The sequence below is a fragment of the Camelus ferus genome, chromosome 7 (assembly GCF_009834535.1).
Source record: "Camelus ferus isolate YT-003-E chromosome 7, BCGSAC_Cfer_1.0, whole genome shotgun sequence".
NCBI classification, from domain to species: domain Eukaryota; kingdom Metazoa; phylum Chordata; class Mammalia; order Artiodactyla; family Camelidae; genus Camelus; species Camelus ferus.
Genome location: NC_045702.1, coordinates 16,677,983 through 16,694,292, shown reverse-complemented (window position 1 = coordinate 16,694,292; position 16,310 = coordinate 16,677,983). Strand labels below are relative to the sequence as shown.

The 16,310-nt window shown below is 38.4% G+C and overlaps 1 protein-coding gene across 1 annotated transcript in view; it reads left to right on the top strand.

Annotated features, from left to right (window-relative positions):
* KDM7A (lysine demethylase 7A) overlaps positions 1 to 16,310 on the top strand; it is a 77,489-nt gene that overhangs the window by 48,946 nt on the left and 12,233 nt on the right. The window contains exons 8-15 of the mRNA XM_032483490.1: positions 2,223 to 2,310; positions 3,262 to 3,368; positions 6,155 to 6,246; positions 8,536 to 8,625; positions 12,368 to 12,377; positions 13,329 to 13,528; positions 15,062 to 15,186; positions 15,389 to 15,543. Coding sequence (XP_032339381.1) covers positions 2,223 to 2,310; positions 3,262 to 3,368; positions 6,155 to 6,246; positions 8,536 to 8,625; positions 12,368 to 12,377; positions 13,329 to 13,528; positions 15,062 to 15,186; positions 15,389 to 15,543 — 867 coding nt within the window. The remainder of the gene's footprint in view (positions 1 to 2,222; positions 2,311 to 3,261; positions 3,369 to 6,154; positions 6,247 to 8,535; positions 8,626 to 12,367; positions 12,378 to 13,328; positions 13,529 to 15,061; positions 15,187 to 15,388; positions 15,544 to 16,310) is intronic.

Below are 16,310 nucleotides of genomic sequence, written 5' to 3'. Positions count from 1 at the left end.
CTGTCCTGGGACAGTTAGGAGGCAACAGTATGTTTTGAGGGACCCTAGGAAGGAACTGCCTACCAGCGTTAGCTATAGCCTCAGGTATAGGTATCAGGTGTGTCATTTTGAGACGTGACTGAATGCAGGGTATGGACTCCCCTGGCCAGTGGTTTTGAGAACTGCATTTTTCTGATTTGGGTGACCTTAGTGGCTGCAGAGTTCACAGGGTTCTGTCACAGGCCTTGCTTTCTTACCTTGCCTCTGGAGTATACAATAATAAGTATGCATTGAATAATGAATGAATAAATGCATAGAACTACCAAAATTTATAAATCTAGGTACACATCAATATTTTCATTGTGAATGGGCCAACCTCCTCCCTTAAAAACCTTTCCCCGATGCTCCCATTCATAACAGATATTTTGTTATGCCCGCTTCACATTCATCGATAATATAATTTCTTACACCAATTATTCCCCCCCAAATTGATGTAATGACCTAATTAGATTATAAAGAAGCAATTAAAAGTAATTTGTAATACAATTTTATTTTAAAGTGTGCCTGCTTGGGCATAGCAGCATTAGAAGACAAAATGAAGTCTATAGCATTGGTGCAGATTAATGGTTCTCAAACTTCATTGACAATCAGAATCACGTGGAGGGCTTATTAAAACACCCCAGTGGTTCTGATTTAGTAGATCTGGGGTGGGCCTGAGAATTTGCATTTCCTTTTTTAAACACCTTTATTGTGATGTAATTCCTGTACAATAAACTACACGTATTTCAGATGTACAATTTGATGAATTTTGATAGATGTGCACACCTGTGAAACCACCACCACAATAAAGATAGCTAACATTTCCATCACTCCGCAAGAGAGAATGGGCATTTCTGACAAGTTCCCAGCTGAGGCTGTAGCTGCTGGTCTGGAGACTATTTTTGAGGAACCACTGCTAGAGATACTGTGATTTTCCCCCCCCAGGTAGTTGGTAACTGATAAATTTCCTTCAGTTTACAGGCTACCCAGTTGTATTCCTCGAAAATTGTGCCAAAATCATGTGAAAGTAATTTGTTTATGTATTAATGGAGTTATAGCTTGTACGCTCAGACAGTAAATGACAGATTTTGTACTTAAATGAATGCAGAAATTGAAAGTCCTGACTAATGCAGGGCAATTTTTTACTATAAGGAACTGTCCTGCATGGTGTGTCCCTGGCTCCTGCTCACAAAATGCCTCCTGATCATTGTACAAAAAAGGCCCCCAAACATGCCAAATCACACTCTACAGGCAGTACTGCCTCTTTTGAGAACCACTGATCTACAGAATTTGCAGCCGACATAGACTTCAAATTTTTGATTTCAGAGTCAAGCTCAAGACTGCCTTTGAGCACAGAAATGGGCACCACTAGAAAGCCAGTCTTGTGGGGAGTTTTCTGATACTGTGTCAGAGCACAATGAGGGATCAAAGTATGAAAAAAATTAAAAATAAAATATGAAAATGGGATCTATTTTAAAGCTAATTTTTACATGCAGAAGTATACGTATATATTTCTTTTTATTAATATAAAGTCTTTCTGCTCAGTCTATAAACCTTTCTTTCAAAAATTAGGCATCCTCTCTTAGAAATGAGCCTCATTTTGAAAACATTTTTATGGGAGAATATGATTTTTACTGCCAACATTTATGTTTATAGGGCCATAACCTTGCATAATGAAATTTGAGTGACCTACCTTTTCTTTTTTAGAGGCAAGTCCCCACTTGAGTTCCACTGATCCTCCTCTGCTTGGTCCATAAGGGCACTTGATTCAGGATGACACTAGGGAGGCCAAGCACTCATCCAATCCCAATATTCATTGAATGAAAATACCCTTACCTCATTCTAACCAGATTTGACTTGTCTCAGAGTAAAATCTTTAATAAAAAGTTAGATTGTGTTTTTAAACTAAAAAACTAAAGCAGCAACAGCCGCAGAAACCTTCACCTATCTGGTACCGTGATTTTGCCTGATTGGGTCAGTGCATTTGTTTCCTTAAACTCAGCACAGAGCCTGGCATATAATACTCATTTAATAAATTTTTCAGTCAGTGAATCTCAAGATCATAATAGACATTAACTTCTCCAGCACTGAAGTATGACATAAACTGATTTTGATATCTTGTGTTTCTTAAAACAGGTAGATATCACATTTGTGTGGTTTAAATATTGGAAAATCACTGATTTATATACTTTGGACCATTTCAGGGTGGATTCATGCTGTGCTCACTTCTCAGGACTGTATGGCTTTTGGGGGGAACTTCCTGCACAACCTTAACATTGGCATGCAGCTCAGGTTTGTGTCATCAGTATGTAAAGGATCTTTTGTCCTTTTTAAAATAGGACTTTATCTAAAAGTTAAAAAAAAATCAACAACATATTTAATTGAGATCTCATGGAGACAGGCCCTGAGAAATTATTAGGAACTTTTAACGAAAGTATTGTCTTAAAATTTTGACAGGAGAACACCTTGATGCTTTTCTGATCTAAAAGAAAAAGAATAATTTACTCAATTTGAGATTCGATACCACCTCACAGCTCAGCATTTTGTAAAAGTGAATAGGCTCCCCTATGGCCGTTTTTACAGTGGGTGTCGGGTGGTGGGGAAGAGTACCCCTAAGTAAGACTGCTGTCAAAGCGACTGTTGTCAAAGCACCTGCTTTAATTTTGCTGTGGGTAAAGGATTAACAGTTCTTTCCCCTTCTGCATGAGAATTTGACTTTTGAGTCATAACTGTTTCCCTGGTAGCTTAATTGAGAGAAGAATGTAACGAGGCAACATTGCTTATGGTAGAGTGTTTCCTGATTGATAAACTGCCTCAGGGCTGGGAGAACTGGAAATACCTAGTAGGAAGCCATATCTTTGGGCTTTCCTGAATGTGACTCTTGTCACTTGGCATGCCCATGAGCAGCCCCGGAAGCCACGTGCCTATGAAGAGCTGGTTTCCAGACATGTCGTCACGTTGATTGTAGTGGAACCCTTGTAAAATTCCTTCTGGGATAAGATCCCAAGGTGTGATCTTTTTGAAGGCCAGTGTAAGTTCTTCAGTTTACTGTCCAGTTTGTTAAGATCAGACCCGAATGAGTTCATAGTTCAGCCTTATCCAAATGTGGTGGTGTTAGGCAATATGTAGACTTGATGGGTCTTATCTGTCATGGCTGATTTTATTTGCCTTAAGTTGGTTGCCTCCATTTAAGTTTGAAATGCTAATATTAATATTACATTTCTTCAAATTTTATTTATTTAGGTGTTACGAGATGGAAAAAAGGCTAAAAACACCAGATCTTTTCAAATTCCCTTTCTTTGAAGCCATATGTTGGTTTGTAGCCAAAAACTTGCTGGAAACCCTGAAAGGTAATTAATAATCCGTACATTTTATTGTTTCATACGGTGCATATTTGTAAATTCACTCAAAGCCACTGATACAAAGAGAGGCTGTTTTTTTAATATGGTGCAGCTGTTGTCCCTATTTTATTTTTTTAAATGTGTAATTTCCCTCCTGTCAAGAACCTGTTTAGCAAATTAGCAAATCTCTAGTTCATAGTCTTAAAAATCAGATATATGAGGAGCTGTGTCGGAACAACACAGGTAATAGTGAAAAATGTTCATTTCCCCCGGGCCTCTGGTAGCCTGCACTGTCAGGCACGTCGAAGCGCCTCACTGGCAAAAATGCAGTTGAAGCCAAGGGACTGTTACCTAAAATGTGTTCCTAAACATTTGCTTTCAGAAGTCGAGGGAGTAATTTTCACATCCTGAGAGAATCAGGTAGTGCCTGTGCCGTTACCATTGCGATCATTATGCGGCCAGTATGAGGCAGCAGGGGCACAAACCAACTGATGTCAGCCTCGGTGTCTGTTGAAGAAAAATGGTTTTTTGGGGGGTTATTTCCCTTTAAACATGAAAGCTACCTTTTTTAATGTGGAATTTTCAGATTTTAGTGTTTTGTCTTTTGGTTTAATAGTCTTTGATCAGTCAAGTTGGAGACTGTCACTTCTATTTTATCTGTTTTTTGCTTTCCATGTACTTGTGCCCATGAAAATGCAGTCCGTGTGGTTTTTGTGTTGTCTGACTTTTCTAGTCAGTTTGCTAGTAGTGCTGCTATTATAGTTAACTCCCAGAAGAACAGATATAAACAGATTAAACAGTAAAGTCTGTTCTAAAACATTTGGGTTTTTTCCCATTTAAAAGTTACATAAGAAGAAAAGGTAAAATGAAAAGAAACAACCAATAACTAATTTCCCAGGATAGCATGCACAGAATTAAATGGTAAAACTCATTTGTGGTTTCTTTCCTTAAAAAGGTAGGGGGAGATCACTCTCTTTGGAAGGAAAAAGCAGTAGAACCCCATCCCACACCTGGGAGCACTGTGCAGAGGTAGATGTCTTGGCAGTGACGGCTGTACAAGAGGGAGGTCAGATCCCATGGGTGAAGAGGAGCAGGTCTTCTGCGCAAGACCAGTCTCTGCTCCAGAAATGCATCCTTATCCTAAATCCCTGACTTGTTCAGTGTTTTCATGTATTTTTCTTGGCCGCGGGAATGTCTCAGTGGACCCACAGAGTCGCCATATATGGTTTTCAGTAGAATACTGGACAGTAAAGTTCATCATCTCCTCTTCAGATAAAAGCCTAGGAAAATAGGAAAACTTAGAAAAACACATAAATGTCCTTGTTTTCTGGAAATAAAACCCAATTACTGAATCCACCAGATAAGAGATTGGCAATTCAGTACTCAAAGTTCAGAGCACCTTTTCCATCTTTCTCTTCTCTTTCTCACACACACATACATACACACACACGCATACACACACCTAGGGTAATGCTTTTTCCCTAATGTCTAAGAGGGGCTCATCAGTCAACTTTTTAGAGCAAATTAAGAATTTATCTGAAAGACGAAATCTTAGTGTTCCTTTTGCAGCCACAAGCAGCAAATTGTTTAGTCTTACCTTCACGATTTAGCCTTTGTTTTGGGCCATTGAGAGTTCAGAAATATTGAGGTCTGATTGAAAACATGACCCGTACATTAAAAACCTAAAAAAAAAAAGATTGCTGTAAAAGGATATTTGTAGATCAGATTTTAAAATGTTCTCATCAGCCAGGTCAGTACAGGATACCGGGCAGTACTAGTAAGTTAATCCAGTCCGTTTGGCTAGAGCCACATGACCATTATACCAGTTCCTATCATCCTCGGATTCATCCTGGAGCAGGAATGGTGGTCTTGTTTCCCCATATTGTATTATTCTTTTATCCCTGACCTTTTAATTTTCTACCGTGGCCTGTTATTTGCCATGTCAGACTGTTGCAAGGCTTATATGATGGGTTAAATGAGTGTGGATTATATAAAACTTAACTGTGTTAAGTGTCAGTATTATTAAAACAGTGAATCAATTCTGGATTTATGTAAGTAAATTAACCACTCGGCAGAAGTTAATTTTTTTGCTTTAGCTTCAGCTTACCTGAATTTTAGACCACATCGAATATATTTTGTGTGAGTTTTAGACAATCAGTCTGATTTTAAAACCCAGAAAAGACATTTGTGTGTGTATGTGTATTTGCCTTTATAATAATGTAATATGTCATGCCTGTAGCCAGTTGTATGGATCACACACTGCATACACACACACTCTCATACAGTTTAAAGAATTACAAGGCTGTCAGTCATGTCAGCTCTACCGAAGGTAAAGCAAAACTGGCAAGGTCCCTTAGAGACAGAGAGGCTCAGTTATTTTCCCCATTGCACCCTTCTGCTTCCCTGCTAGAGAGAGAACCATTATCCTGACTTCCGTGAAAATCCTCTTCTTCAGTTTTATCACCATGTCGCTAACTAAAATAGTTCAGTTTGTCCATTTTTAGACTTCATATGGGTAGGTTCCTGTTGACACTTTTATGACCTATCTTTTACTCAGAGTTATGTTTGTGAGCTTTCCTTTAACTGGAGCGTTTGGTACCACTACATTTAATGTAATTCTGTTTCTTTCTGGCCTTTTCAACTGATTGGGGTTTTTTTCCCCTTTTTTTTTTTTTTTTTTTCCTTTCTGTTACCCTGGAAGTTCCACGATTTGATGTTTGGTGGTTACTCAGTACCTAAAGTTAGTCCCTTCACTGCAGAACGCTGACCCCTTTCTTTCCACTTCACTCCCACAGAACTGAGAGAAGACGGTTTCCAGCCTCAAACTTACTTAGTACAGGGCGTGAAAGCACTGCATACTGCTTTGAAGTTATGGATGAAAAAAGAAGTAAGTAGTTTTCTTTGGTGAAATAATTGCTAATTTTTACATGGCAAGGTTAGGAAAACAGAGTCCATATGCTGTTGTGGCAGCACTTGTGAGTGGGAGTAGTAGAAGGAAGGGAAATCATACTTCAAGCACAGCCTGCATTTGATTAGACACTGTGTACAGATGTGCTGGCGTGTGTTGATGAGAATGAAGTACCTAGGCATTTCATCTCAGAAAGAAAGTAAATTCGAGTATATCTAGGATACTGACTAAGAAATGAACATGTAGGTATAGAATAATAGTAACTAACTTTGAGCTCTCAGAGCGTGCTAACCACTGTGCATAATCCTTAAACCACATAATCTTCAAAGCAACTATACAAGGTGGGGGTGCTGTTGTTATTCTCATTTAACCTACAAAGAAGCTGAGGTTCAAGAGTTTCAAGTACTTGCCCAAGATAACTGGTGGAGCTAGGCCTTAAAGCTAGGTCTCTGTTTGCAAAGCCTATGCCCTTTTCCCTCTGCTAGACTTAGGTAATAATGAAAAGAGAGGCCACGGTTCAAGAAGGAGCTTTCCATTTTCACTAAATGTGATCTGGTCTGTATTTGAATCCCACTGCCTCTAACAGGTCATCCCAGATCTCCGTTTGGAATTAGTGTGTCCTTTGCTTGTGCTTCTATAGCGTGTTTCTTATGCCAGTGGACAAAAAGTAAAGTGTCCATGTCCTCTTCCCTAGGTTTATCCGCTCTTGAAGAACAGGGACTCTCTCTTCTTTATTTCCTTCCTGGAACTTTACACACAATGCTTTAATAAGGGATAAATACTTGAGCTGATGAAAATACATTTCCATACTAATTTCTTGAATGTCCACTTGAAATAAAAATCCTTCTCTTAAGAGATATTGGAAGACAGTAATTAATAGGTTACGCACCCAATAATTTTATGCTCCCTTTCACTTACTCATCATTGCTGCATACCACTGTGTAAGCATTCAGGAAAAGCAAAATCATGTCTTTCAGTGTTGAAGATGTCATCATCTAAATGACGAGTAAAGGCAGAAACAGATTACCAAAGTATATATAGAAAGTAACAAGGTGAAAACAGAATAAAGACTGTTGCAAAAATTGTGTAATTCCTTTCCTACTGAAGGCGTTTTCAACTTTGTGTGTTTATCAGAATTGTATTTAGAGCTTTTTAAAGATAAACTTCTTGCATCTTTCCCGAGAGATTCTGATTTAATAGAGTTGGGGTAGGATCTGAACTTCTGTCTTTAACTTTGTTGGTGATTTTGATGCACAGTAAACTTCACCAACAATAGATGCTGTTAATTCATTACATTTGAAGTGCGCTTTTAAAAGCATGACGTTTGCATTTTAACTGTTGCGTTTAACCTTGCTCTGAGATGAGAGGCAGCTCAGCATTGTGGTTAAGGGCATGGACTCTGGAGTCAGATGCTTCGATTCAAGTCTTAGCTACACTCCCAATAAACCGCTGACATCTGTGCTTATATTCCCTCGATTATAACATGAGAATAATAGTGATATCTCGGTCATAGTGCTGTTGAAAGGATTTGTGAGTTAACACTGGTAAAGTACTCAGCTGTGTCTTGCCTAGCACAGAGTTACCACTTAATGTAACTGTTGTTCTTAGTTGGTTTTAAAAAATTATGCTAGAACCAAGGAGAGGATGTAAAGCAAAAATGAACAACTAGTATATTGTGTCTAAAAAATCAAAATGTTCTTAGATATAGAGATTAATATTTGGAAATAGACATAATAAATAATGACAGCAATTGGCAGTTCAATAAATACGATAACTCACCAATTTCTCTTTCCTATTGATGGAATCTTTTCCCTATTTTGCTTTTGATATTAAAACAAAACAAAAAAAACCTTCACAAATTAGACTTCTGTTGAGAAACTAGTGTTATTTTAGTGCCTATATTCCCCCTTACAAATCCTTACATATTAGGAATTAATTGTAAGGCTTAGTTAGTTACCTTACTAATTACAGTAGTATTTAGAATTACAGTAAGCTTTGAGGTGTAGAGTACAAGGTTACTACTCTGTATAGAGCAAAATTCATAGTCAGACAAATTCATCTTTAACTCTGTGTAAGAAGATTATATAAATTAATAAGGATCTCGTTAGAAGATATTAAGCCAACCACATGAGCTGCTAAGACCTGGCTTGTTGGTATTTAGCTTTGTCTGTGAAATCTAGAGAATCCAAAATTGATTTAGTAAATTAGTTTTTACATATTAAAATGTAAATAACTTTTGTTGTCTTCTCTTTGTTAATCCAAATACAGCTTGTATCTGAACATGCCTTTGAAATTCCAGACAACGTTAGACCTGGACATCTTATTAAAGAACTTTCTAAAGTAATTCGAGCAATAGAGGTAAGAGTAGAAACTATCATCTAGGTGCTTGGTTACTGTCTGCTTGAGAAGCCGTTGGACTTCCCATCATACTACAAGCATTTAAAAGCCCTTATACTCTTAGAAGAAATAGAATGAGCTGTGTCTTGGAAGGAGTCTCAGGTTTTCAGGCTTCCAAAGTCCTACAGAGATATCCAGAGTATTGTGTCATTATGAGGTAAAAAGGAAGCAGCTACCAGGCTCCTTCAGATTCTTCAGGTTACCTCAGTCATAAATACAGAATAAACAAAGCTTTCAGATCCCATTCATTTCTGCAATGCAGAGATGAATACATTTTAGAAATTAGAGAAAGAGAAAATGGAAGGTGAGTAAGAGCTGGGGGAAGCTGGATTGAAAAGAGGGACTGACGTAAGTGAGGTGCAGCAAGGAGGTCCTCTTGGCTGAAAGTATTACAGCAACTCGGTTACGTAAATGCCCTTTGATAAAAGCCTGAGATTAGGTGTTTTAATGTATGTGTTAGGTCTGTTCTAGGTACTAACGAAAGGGGGTTTTTAAAGGAGTTCTTCAGGGAGGTAGTTCTGTTAGTATCTATCTTGAACAGAAAAGAAATTAAGTGTAAGAATGGAGGCTAACTGATAATTTAGCAGCTTAATCTAATCTAGATTATGGCTGTGTTTGGGGAACAGAAAGAGGTATACATCTAAAAGATAGTAAATTGTTGAGCTTAATATCCTTGAATAGAATATTTCATATAATTTTCAGTATGTTCAGTTATGGTAGGAAGTTATTTTCTGTTTTTCAAGAATTGCGTATAAATGGGTTTTTAAAATCAAAAGTCACATGTTTAATCTTAAATATATATGTAAATGTATGAATATATAAATACACAGTAACAACCAAAGCAAAGAATAAACTCAGCAAGAACGGTGTAGGTCTGTATGAAAAAAACTATAAGTCTTTACTAAGAGAAATAAAACTATAATTGAATAAATGAGAGTGTCATTTCTGAAATGTGTCAATTCCAAATTAGTATTACAAATTGAAAATGGTAAAATATATGTGGAAAAGTAATTGGACAAAAATAGCCAATAAACTTTTTTTTTTTATATCTGGGGGATAGAGAGTACAGAAGGCAGGAAAAATGGCAGTAGAAAAATGTACAAAGAAAATAGAAACAAGTATTTCACTAAACAAGAGATAGAAATGGCCAATCCAGTAAAAATATGAAAAATATTCTCAGTATGTGAAAAAATATTCAGCCACATTTTGCTAAGTAATTTATGATTTTAAATGATCATTTATCAAATTGGCGAAAATAAAATTCCATATTTTTGCTGTTTTGATAGGAAGTATAGAATAGTTTATGCTTTCTAACCGGCATATCCCATGATCTAGCATTACTTTAATAAAGTAAATAAGAGGATTCCAGTTAAACTTTAGATTGACCATACCTATTACCACTGTCACCTCTTGGAACCAAAATGAGAGTAAAAGAATAAAGATGACACCCCCAGAGACAAAGAGAATAACAGAGATGAAGACGCCAACAAAATTTTGGAAGCTGAAAACAAACATACAGGTGGTAACTGATTCTGCAGACCAGAGGGAGCTGAAACCTGTGTGGGCAATGGGAGAAGACCAGAAGCAGATCGTCCCAGTATAGCAGAACCTTCAAAAAGTCAGCAGTCAGGGACACTAGGACCCTCTGGATATGAGAGTGGAGGTGGGGTTGAAAACAGAATTAGTTAAAGGTCTATTTAAGAAATAAATTGATTTCCAAAGCCCTGCCTTGACCCATGTCGAAACCTAGAGGTTTAATTTTTTTGAGAGTTTGAACTCGAAACTGGACTTTGGGACACTGAACCCAGCTGAGAAAGATGGATACTATACTGAAAACAAGAGGATTAAGTGAATGATTCTTCTTCCACTTAGCTCCCCAGACACAGGCAGTCTGGCTTATACTTCCCAGGCCAAGAGCAAGATCCACTGATACTGACAATTTGAAACTTTTAATTACAACAACCCAGAGTCCTGTAGTGAAGCCTATCAGCTGACAAAGCCCCACTCACTCAGAGCCCCCAATTAGCTTTTTCCTCTTTACCTGCAGTGAAATGTACGGATCATAAAAGATCCTCCAGAGAAAAAAAAGTAAATAATGCCTCCATGAAAAAAGAACAGGAGGCTATGCCAGAGGAACATTCAAAGAAGAAAAGGGGCTCTTGGAAGTAAGAAATATAATATTAAAAAAATGTAGTGGAATGGTTGGAAGATAAAGTTGGAAATATCTTCCCTGAAGTTAAAAACAAAAGACAGAAATAGAACAGAAAAATTAGATTTTACACAGTCACTATCAAAATAATAAGAGCTCCAGAAAGAGATAACAGAGGAAACAAGGTTATCAGAAGAATAATCAAAGAAAGTGTTTTAGAATTCAAGGACACATCTTCCCAAATTGAGAGCTCTACAGAATGCCTAGTACAGTGGGTGAAAAAAGACCTATTCCAAGGCACATTTGGTCACATTTAGAAGCCATGTAACAAAGTTTATCCTTAAAAAGCATTAAAGAAGGAAGTATGGGTCAAAAACAAAGAATTGGGACTCAGAATAATACCAGATTTCTCAGCAATAACATTGCGAACTAGAAGGCGATGAAGCAAACTCTTTAACATTCTGAGTGGCAGGAGGATGCCAGCCTACAAGTCTGTGTTTCAGCCAAGCTCTGAATCAAATATGTAGTAAAGTAAAAATTGGTCAGAGAGGCAAGATCTCAAAAAATTTACCTCCCATGTTGTCTTTATCAGGAAACTTTTATTAGAGGGTGTACTGAGAGGGAATCAACTAACTGTGAGGAGCCCTGCAATTCATTCTTCTAACAGTTACTGAATACTACTGTGTGCCGTCAGGAATGGGCTTAGAGCACTGAACAAAACAAAGGCCCTGCCCTTCGGGCTTAGTAAGAAGAGGCTGGCCATAAAAATCTTATCTCAGGAATCGACAAGTGCCATGAATAAAAATAAAGAAGGGGAAAAGGATAGGGAGTGACAGCCAGAGATGGTGGTGGGCGTTGCAGTTCCATGTGGTGGACTGGGGACAGGTCGGGAAAGGTCTTTGATGACATGCACGGCCCGGAGAGCAGCTAGTCCAGGTCGGATCAGGAGAGTGAAAGGCTCCACACTGGTTGTTCATTTGAAATTCAGATTTAACTAGACATCTAGTATTTTATCTGGCATTCCTGTCTAGGACGTCTGTCTCCAAAGAAAGATACAAAAATTGATAGATTATTTAATGTGTTTGAATATTTGCATTCTTCTAGTGGGGAATTTTGGGATCAATTAATGCTAAATACACAGAAAACAAAGCAGATGGAGATGAGGCAACTCAAAACTCAAGGGAAAGTCAAAGGATGGAAAAGAAAGGCGTAATAATAGTATGTTATGTGGCAGCGGGTTAGAAATAATTTTCATTGAGTCCAGTATAAATATTGAATATTGAAGGGAGAGAGTGTGTGTGCTTTTAGGTGAAATATGCAAGGATTAAGACGTCATCCCACAGAGGAGGAATTCAGTAATACCTGAACTGAAAAGCCAGGAAATAACAGTTTAAACATGTTCTTTAGAAATTTAGAGGCAAATAACTGAAACAACAACAAAAAAACCCGAGCTACTAGAGTTGGCAGTGCTGGGTGGTATACACACAAAAGAACTGAAGACAAGAACTTGAACAGATAGATACACACACACTTTCACAGCAGCTATATTCACAGCAGCCAAATGGTAGAAGCAACCCAAGTGTCCATCATAGAGGAATGGATAAACAAAGTGTGGTCCATACATCAATAGAATATTATTTCAACAATAAAAAGGAATAAAATTTTGATACACACTACAAAATGAGTGAGCCTAGAAAATATTATGCTAAGTGAAATATGCTAGAAACAAGGGGACAAATGTTATATGATTCCACTTACATGTAGTTCCTGGAATGGTCAGATCCCTAGAGAAGATAGAATGGTGGTTGCCTGGGGCTGGGGCTGAGAAGGGATGGGAGTTACTGTTTAACAGTTTACATTTGAGAAGATTCAGAAGTGGAGATGGATTGTGGTGATGGTTAGACAACAATGTGAAATGTACTTAATGCCACTGAACTGTATGCTTTAAAATGGTAAATTACATAATTGTTACCACATATTATGTGGTACAAAATTATGTATATGTTACTACAATTTCTAAAAACTTGCAAGTTGTTATCTCTGAGGAAAGAGAATCAGATGGGGAAGAGTAGACTGCACTTTTCATAATATGCTTATAGAATTTTAACTTTTAAAACTACACAGCTGTGTGACTTTAGTTTAAAAAGTACTTATTGATTTATGCAAATCTGTATATGAAAGAAGGTTCATCATAGGTAAGAACTGAAGGCAGCCTAAATAACTACCACTGAGTATTAGATCAATAAAGTATCTATATCTGTATAGTGGAATACTAAGCAGCCTTCAAAATGATATGAAAATCAAGGAAATATGTTCACAGTATATTATGTGGGGGAGAGGAGGGGAAAAGGTCTTGGCAAAGCTCAAGTTTTAAGATTTGGTCTTTTTTGCTTATACAATTAAACTGAATGTTTTCTGTTTTCTAAAATATTTTTATGACTGATTAGTTAGTCAGGTATGTATGTGGCTTGGTCATAAAAAAACTCTGAATTTAATTCTTAAAGGAGGAAAACAGGCAAACCAGTTAAATCTCAGGGAATTCCTACTGTATGTCCAGTTTCACGATCCTCAAATGAAGCGACTTCCCCATACCACTCCCGACGAAGGATGAGGAAACTTCGGGATCATCATGTCCGAACTCCTTCCAACCTAGACATCCTGGAACTCCACACGAGGGAGGTCCTCCGGAGACTGGAGATGTGTCCGTGGGAAGAGGCAAGCTTACATCTCATGGTTACACAATAGACTTGGTCGTTTCTGAAAGATCTTTAGAAGGACGATAAAAAGAGAACCATCTGGCCATTCTTGTCATCTCATATCTGCTTAGCGTTGTGGGGGTCAGCAGTGCTTCTCCTCTGCTGGGGATGTGCTTCAGCCTGCTGGGCATCAATGTAGAAGCGGACAGGTCGTGTCTATTTGCTGACATGTTTATTGAGTGTTTACCAAGTGCCATGTGCTCTTCTAGGCTCTGGAGAAGATACCAGAGTGAGCAAAACTTGAGTCCCCACCCTCGTGTAGCTTCCATCCTAGCTCAAGTTGGAGGGATGGAAGTCAGAGACATAAATTGCAGTAATATAGTTTGATAACAAATGTTATGAAGGAAGCCAGAACAATATAGCAAGAGAAGAAAGGGGCTGGGGTGGCTGCTGCTTTAGCTAAGGCGGTCGGAGAGCCTCTCAGGTGGGGGCGTTTGGACTACACTTAACTAGTCAGATGGATCCACAGATGTGAGGACAAGCACTGCAGGTGGAGGGAGGAGCAAGTGCAGAAAGCCTTTCTCGGACCCAGCAGCATCCGCTTGGATGGCTGTTAGACTGGGAGGCTATTAGAATAAACCCACTGAAGTTGTGAGAAACGCTGGCCTGATGGGCAGAGGGGAGAAGGGTGGGGCGGTGATGAGCTGGATGTGGGGCCTTTGTGAAGCGTGCTGATGAGCGTGTGGGGAGATCAGTATCATCCGAAGTTTCACATCATAAGTAGAAGATAATTTAAAATGAATAAGGTACTGGTTTCTCTGAATTAACATAAAGAAGTTACATAGAATTAAAACTTCCTTAAATGTTTGAAATTTTGTGTAATTATTTTTTTACTGTTTTAACAAGCTCTTGTTCTAAACCTCCTTAAACTCATAGCCATCTGGGAGAAGATTTACCTAATTATGAAAGGCTCTGTTTATTGTTAAAGAAAAATACTACCACCAAAAGGAAAGATTCTTTATGTATTAAAAACCAGCGACTGTTGGGCCTTTATGTCACACAGTGGCCTTTGTTCCTGGTAATAGCAGGGTGGTGACCTGTAAGTTGCTGACAGTGCCTGGTGCGGAGATTAGAGATTGGGTCAAGGGTAGGGTGACTGGAAAGGACCCAGTGGCTAGGACTTCAGCCAGAGGAAATGAGGGAAAGGGAATTAAAATCCATGAAGGCAGTCCTTCTCCAGCTTTGCAGCTTTTCAGCTTTCTGCAAGAGTGAAATAAATGTCTTTGAAGTCACTTTATACAAACGTTATATTTGGCTTTATAGAATGTGTTTTATTGTTACTGGCTGTACAGGAAGATGAGCCATATTTGTGCTTTGGTTTTAGGAGCCGTTCAGTTTTAGTGCCATGCCGCGGCGGATGCCCTCGCCGGGTGCCGCCCGGTGCTCTTCAGGGTGCAGGGTTGCGGGGGGAGCTGGTGGTACACTGTGTTCTTTACTCGTCAGGCAGGTGTATTTTGAGGGTGGAGGTTAAGTTCTGTTTTTATTCTTCAAGGACATCTTGAGCTCTAAACTGAATGGAAAATTCAACAAACATCTCCAGCCATCTTCCACGGTACCTGAATGGAGAGCGAAAGATAACGATTTACGATTACTGCTGACAAATGGAAGGATAATTAAGTAGGTGAATTAGATGAGAGTATCGCACCCGTTTGTTTCAGTGGATTCCCTCTGTTCATTTAATCCCTAGTCCAGACCATTGCACACCTGCCTGAAATATGGGGAAAGGGTCTCAGTTCTCTCTGTAAATTAAGGGGGCTTAATACTGTTTGGCTATATAGTTGCTGTTTTCTGACTTGATTACTTTTCCCTCTATACACAGAGATGAGAGACAGCCCTTCGCAGATCAAAGTCTTTATACAGTAGACAGTGAAAATGAAGAGGATAAAAGAAGGACAAAAAAGGCAAAAGTGAAGATAGAAGAGAGTTCAGGAATAGAAGGTGTGGAGAGTGAAGCGTCTCAAAAACCACTGAACAGTATGTTTGTTTTAATGGTCATTTTAAATGTCTGTTCATGACTAGTGCGCTAATAATACGTGAAGTAGCTTGCTAATGTTGAAGTTCTTAAACTTGTAGTAGGGTTAAAATTTGTGTGTCACTAATAGTCTTTTGAGAAGTCTGAAGTATTTCTGAGCAGTATCTTCATCAGGGAAATGCTGAATGTGACTGCCAGGTGACGTGTGGCATCCGGGGCAGGTGTCACTAATGACAGGGATGTCGCCAGTCAGTGACACCCTCGTCCAGTGACAGTTTTTACAAGAGTCACATGAAAGCTCGTGCATTTTATGGGCCTCTACTCCAAATAATAAAGCATTTGCAAGTTTAATGCAGTTTCAAAGATAATTTTAGCTGACATGCATATGGTTTTCAGAATTAGGAGACATATATAACTGGTAGATCTGAAGCTGTTAGTAATCCAAGTACTGTAGTATTTGACTGCCTAATTGCCTGACAAGAAGGCCTCTACTTGGTTATTAACTGGTTCTCATCAGTGTGATGAATAGTAACACCCCCTCTTCTTGAGATTTTTCTTCTTTGAATGAAGTCTTAATTTTCTCAGCATTTTGCAGGGTCTCCATATACCTTTCTGTCTTAAAAGTAGTTAAATATTTTAGTACTTGATAAATAATGTTCATTATCTGCAACATTTGCTTAATGCATGTTGACTACTTCAATTCCTGCAAATTCCAGATAAGTTTATTATTGCTGTGGTTGGTGATTCTGCATTTGTTCACATGCCAGAG